Raw genomic sequence first — 5869 nt, forward strand, 5'->3', positions numbered from 1 at the left:
AGGATATAAATATATGTACATTCTCATATATTATTTGTAGTTAATAATTAAAGATACAATAAATCAATTTAATACATATATTATAAAAATCAATTACGCTACCTATAAATATAAATATTAATATATATATATATATATATATATATATATATATTTGTAGATTATTGTCATGATGTAATATCTATTATAAAATAAATATTTGGATAAATTAAATATATATTAGAAAGGTGTATACTACACTACCTACTTAATGTATATTTATATTAGAAAGTGCAGATAGGATATAAATACAAGTACATTCTCATATATTATTTGTATAAAACAAAATAATATATTATAAAAGCAAATAGGATATAAAAATAATATGAAATAAATTTTGATAAACTATTACTATTTATCATTATTAGTTTATAACTCATTAAATGATGTGATTCAGCAGGATGACATAATGTCTGAGATTTCCTCCTTTGTATAAAAAAAATGTAAATATGACATGATGACATATTCTTTAATTTATCATAAATTTAGTTATATATATATATTAAATATTATTATAAATTTATCCTGTAATATTTTAATTTTATTAAATTTATATGTATTTATATTTTCAAAATATATTATTGCGTAATCACATTTTTATAGTATATGACTATAATTTAATAAATATATTATGATAGTTAAGATATTAAGATATAGATATAAAATTAAAACTGATGAGTAATTTGAAAGGTCTGTTGTATAATTGTTTTTTGTACATATGTTGATATGTAAAAAATACAAATATAAATAAATTTATAATAAATTAAAATAATATAATATAAAATATATTTTATTTACACATATATAAAATAAAATAAAAAATAAAAATACATAAAATTTAGCCCTGGTATATTATTATTAAAATATAATTCATATTACGTTTTAACAGTAATGTATGAAAAACAATTAAAAAGGAATTATGAATGTGATTGACAAAAAATACATTAAAATATTTTTTATGAGTAGAAAGAGGGAAACAGTGGCGCGGTCGTTTTGGTTGCTCTTGAGAATATGAGTAGTTGCAGAATGGAGAAATACACAACCTTGAATCCAACAACACCAGAAACCCTTTTCCAGGGTTACTTCCTTTTTCCTTTTTCAAAACTAAATTTTGGGTTCTGGCTATTTAACATTACATGCTTTCTATCTGATATATTGATTGAATGCGTGATTTTGGGTTCTGGGTATTCAATATTAAATGATTTTAGCTTATAGTAATTTCTTATGTCAAGTTAAATTTTACATATTAACTACTCTGTCATGCCTGACTTGCAGAAACCTCTCATTTTGGCTCTCTCCAATCCTACCTCACAGTCTGAAGAGGCTTACCAGTGGAGTGAGTTAAAGAAACTGATCATCACATATTTCCCTAGACCTAGTTAAGCATTCTTTGATGCAAATTGTGCTTAACACTCTTACATTTTTTCCCAGACTTTGGTTTGTCTTTAGTTATAGCAGGAGAATTTTAGGAGAATGGAGTGCGTTTTAGCGCTGCCTGCCCAGAAAGAAGGACATGTGATTGAAGTAAGTGGGAAGATTAAAGAAGAAAGGGGAATTGGAAGTTACAAAAGCAGTAACGAGAGGAAGAAGACATCTAAAATGCATCAAAAAGTTCCAAACTTTAATAAGAACGACTATGGGAAGAAGGGAGTAAGTGACCTTAATTAATACGATACCTTCTTTTGTAATGCTAAATAAAAAGGAACAACTTTTGTTTATCTGAAAACGGCTATGGAATGGGGGAGACTTCTTAAAAAATGTGTTTTTCCCCCTCTTTTTCCTTACTTTTATGAAGGCACGTGAAAAATTTATGCAGGTCAATTGGGAAGAGAATGGAGATGAGATTGCAGTTGAAAAGATCACATCCAAAAGGGATATAAAAAGGCTGAAGAAGCATGTGCACGAGCCTCAAGGAGATGACCAGAAGAAGGTTGATACTGGATTCTGTTGTTATGGCAATGAAGGGAAGGGTGACGAAACTGTGAGTGGAAGGATCAAATCAAAACATAAGAGAAGGTCAAAGAACCATGAGCCTCTTGGTGCCTCTGAGCGGAAGGTTGATGCTGAATCCTGTAGTTATGGCAGTGAAGAGAATGGACATGAAATTGCAACTGAAAAGATCGAATCGGAAATGAAGAGAATGTCCAAGAAGCGTGAGCCTCATCAAGGTGACAACGAGCAGAAGATTGGTCCTGATTTGTGTTCTTGTAGTTGTGACATTCGTTTTGTTGGAGATAAGCTGCTGTCAGATGGAAAGATTAAATCCAAGCAAAAGAAGAAGAAAACAGTTGAAGATGAGCAGCGGGAGAACGGTGATGACACTGAAACCAGTAAATTCATACTCAAGAGACGTGAACCACAGTATGACAACAGGGAGAAGATTGATCCAGAATTGTTCTGTTCTGTCCGTGACATTGGATTTGTTGAAGATACACTGCTGGTAGATGGAAAGATTAAATCCAAGGACAAGAAGAAGAAGAAAGTGGTTGACCATAAGCTGCAAGAGGATGACTTTGCCATTGGATTTGTTGAAGATAAGTTGTTGGTAGATGGAAAAATTAAATCCAAGGAAAAGAGGAAGAAGAAATTGGTTGACAATAAGCTGCAGAAGAATGGTGGTAATACCGAAACTAGTAACTTCCTACTTAGAAAGCACGAGCCTGAAGGTGACAACAGGAAGAAGATTGATCCTGATTCTTGTTTTTATGGCTTTGACATTGGATTTGTTGAAGATAATTTGCTGGTAGATGGAAAGATTAAATCCAAGGAAAAGAATAAGAAGAGAAAAGCTGTGAAGGATAAGGTGAAGGAGAATGGTGATGATGCTGAAACCAGTAAATTCATACTCAAGAAGCGTGAGCCTCAAGGTGTCAATAAGGAGAAGATTGATCCTGAATTGTGCTGTTATGGCTGTGACATTGGATTTCTTGAAGATAAGTTGCTGGTAGACAGAGAGGTAAACTCCAAGGTAAAGAAGAATAGAGCAGGCGAGGAGGAGCTGAGGGAGAATGGGGAAGATGCTGAAACCAGTGAATTCATACTCAAGAAGCGTGAGCCTCAGTATGACAACAGGGAGAAGATTGATCCTGATTCGTGTTTTTATGGCTTTGACATTGGATTTGTTGAAGATAATTTGCTGGTAGATGGAAAGATTAAATCCAAGGAAAAGAATAAGAAGAAAAAAGTTGTCAAGGATAAGCTGAGGGAGAGTGGTGATGATGCTGAAACCAGTAAATCTGTACTCGTGAAGCGTGAGCCTCAAGGTGGCTCTGAATCGTGGTCTTATTGCTGTGACATTGGATTTATTGAAGATAACCTGCTGAAAGACGGAAAGATTAAATCCAAGAAAAAGAAGAAGAAGAAGAAGAAAGGTGGTGATGATGAAACCAGTAAATACATACTCAAGAAGCGTGAGCGTCAGGGTGACATCAGGGAGAAGATTGATCCTGAGTTGTGCTGTTATGGCTGTGACATTGGATTTGTTGAAGATAAGTTTCTGGTAGATGAAAAGGTTAATTCAGTTGAGGAGGAGCTGAGGGAGAATAGTGATGGCGCTGCAACCAGTAAATTCAACCCCGAGAAAATGGGACCTGAAGTTCACAAACATACAGTTCCAGTTGGTGTTCAATATGTTTCACCATATTTTCATGATGATAGTGCAGAGAAGATTAATGCCAAATCATTGGATAAGGAAAGCCAGTCTAATCCTATTGCATTACCTACCTCTGGAGAGTTGTTGGGGGATAAACTGGAGGAAGATGGTTGTGCTGTACAGATTGATCAGCTGGGACATGAAGGTTATGTTGATTCTGTTTATTTATCTGCTGCTTCGAGAGACTTATTTGAGGATCAGCTGAAAGAAAATGGAAATGAATTCAAATCCATTGGTATTAAATCCGAGAAGAAAAAATCTAATAGTCGGAAAACTTTATTTGAGAGTGACAATGCTAGAAAGGTTTCTCCCTACTTTCAGAATGACAATGTTGAACTATTATTGGGAATTCCTCCGTAGAATCTATCAAGCATGAAGTGGAAAGACTTGGGATCATGGAATGAAATTTCTAATGTTGCTTTGTCTTTTCTGTCTTTTCTTTTGGTATCAGTTAGAAGACTGTTTTCCTTCTCTTTTTGGAACCACAAGTCTTAAGTTTCGAAATTGCATTGTTTTGAGGAAGAATGTGCTAAATTGCTCTGGAAAGACTTGGGGATCATGGAATGAAATTTCTAATGTTGCTTTGTCTTTTCTGTGTTTTCTTTTGGTATCAGTTAGAAGAGTGTTTTCATTCTCTTTTTGGAACCACAAGTCTTAAAGTTTCGAAATTATAATGTTTTGAGGAAGAATGTGCTATTTTGTTTCAATAAGTATGCCCGACAACATTTTGCATAGGACTTTTTATTTTCAGATAACTAATTTGATGAAATGAAATTCAGTTTCATATAATATTGTCATTGGATTGGATGAATATGTAATATTATTTTACATTTTTATTAATCTATTTTATCCCTTAAAATTTATAGTGTGATATTTAGTTAACCATAATTTATCCATCAACCTCTTGATTTTTTTTTTTTAAAACTCACTAGTTGCCAAATCTTGTCATTTGTTGTTCTTGACTGTTTAAACTGCTGACAATTAGTTATCTCACTTTTGAATTATATTTGACTTTTCTATCCCAGTTCTGTTATTTGAATATCTTTGGTACTGAATCATTCCATTATACAATAATAATCAATTAAAATTGACACTAATTTAAGGTGACATGAAATAGTAAGTGGAGGTAGTGTAAATTATACACTGATGTTCTTAACAGTTTGCGTGAATTTTATTTAGAAAAATTATATTTTAACTTTTTTTAGAAAGAGTATAAGATGCATACGATCATATAAATATTCAAATAATTGTATTAAATATCATGACACATGGTCATACAAATATCTAAAATTTAATTAAACATACCACCAAAATTATATTTTTATTTTCATTTTCACACAAAAATATGTTGGTGATTGTATATGTGAAAAATAGGTGGCAAATAAGAGAAATGTTGGGCCAACTTAATGACCCAATGTTATTTTAAAACAAATAAAATCTTGTGGCAATTTCTCCCTGCACCATATCATTTTTTATATGCACTCGACGTAACTTTTTAAATCCAATTTTGTCTTTGTCACATATTTGCTTACGGATGCCAATATTCAGAAATCACATATTTGGCTATGGATATTGGCATCCGGAAGTGTCAACTTTTCCTACAGATACTAACATCCGGAAGTGATAGCTTTGCCTATGGATATTGGCATCCAAAAGTGTCAGTTTTGCCTATGGATATTGTCATCTGGAACTAGCACTCTTTGATTACAAACATCTTTATCCGGAAGGCACCATCATGCTTCCTTATATATATATATATATATATATATATGGAAGCCAATTATCCTTTTTTTTGGCAGTGTGATGATTTTGTTACTTTTAATGGACTAAAACCCACTAAACCAAACCAATTTAAAGAATATAAGTAAAATCAACATTAAGGCTTCGTTTGGATCCAGGGGTGCCACTGTTGGCGACGACGGAAGTCACAACAGCACCCCGTTTGGATCCATGCATGCTAGCGGGCGAGTGTGGAAGGAAAGACCAATTTGAGTGAAATGTTGATATGCGCAAAGATGAAGAGAAAGTTGCACTGTAGAGTGGGAGTGTCAAGTCATCCCAAGCAAGTTACAACGTTGCCCTTGCTTTTGCTGGAATGAAGAGAAACAGTGCCCCTGCGCCCTCTGCATGCATGCCACATGAAGCCATGAGATTCCTGACTTGGCTCAGGAATCGTTT

At 33.2% G+C, this 5869-nt stretch overlaps 1 protein-coding gene across 3 annotated transcripts; it reads left to right on the forward strand.

Moving 5' to 3' along the window:
• Window positions 1-977: 977 nt before the first annotated feature.
• Window positions 978-4279, forward strand: LOC150026253 (uncharacterized). 3 transcript variants are annotated; one of them, XM_090303274.1, is made up of 4 exons: window positions 978-1117; window positions 1315-1375; window positions 1471-1689; window positions 1856-4279. In XM_090303274.1, exons 3-4 carry the CDS (start codon window positions 1513-1515, stop codon window positions 4049-4051), a joined length of 2373 nt encoding a protein of 790 aa, XP_090159400.1. In that variant the 5' UTR covers window positions 978-1117; window positions 1315-1375; window positions 1471-1512; the 3' UTR covers window positions 4052-4279. The 3 variants fall into 3 exon arrangements, with proteins under 3 accessions (XP_090159400.1, XP_090159401.1, XP_090159402.1); XM_090303276.1 differs by having other exon boundaries at window positions 1088-1223; XM_090303275.1 differs by having other exon boundaries at window positions 1315-1689.
• The last annotated feature ends 1590 nt before the right edge of the window (window positions 4280-5869 follow it).

The sequence above is a fragment of the Phaseolus vulgaris genome, chromosome 6, assembly GCF_051622355.1.
Source record: "Phaseolus vulgaris cultivar YP4 chromosome 6, ASM5162235v1, whole genome shotgun sequence".
Classification (NCBI taxonomy): domain Eukaryota; kingdom Viridiplantae; phylum Streptophyta; class Magnoliopsida; order Fabales; family Fabaceae; genus Phaseolus; species Phaseolus vulgaris.

Bases quoted from the DNA above. Each gene is read 5' to 3' on its own strand.
- LOC150026253 (XM_090303275.1), top strand. From the start codon at position 1,513: ATGGAGTGCGTTTTAGCGCTGCCTGCCCAGAAAGAAGGACATGTGATT. The intron at 1,690-1,855 runs GTAAGTGACCTT...AAATTTATGCAG, and splicing joins ACGACTATGGGAAGAAGGGA to GTCAATTGGGAAGAGAATGG.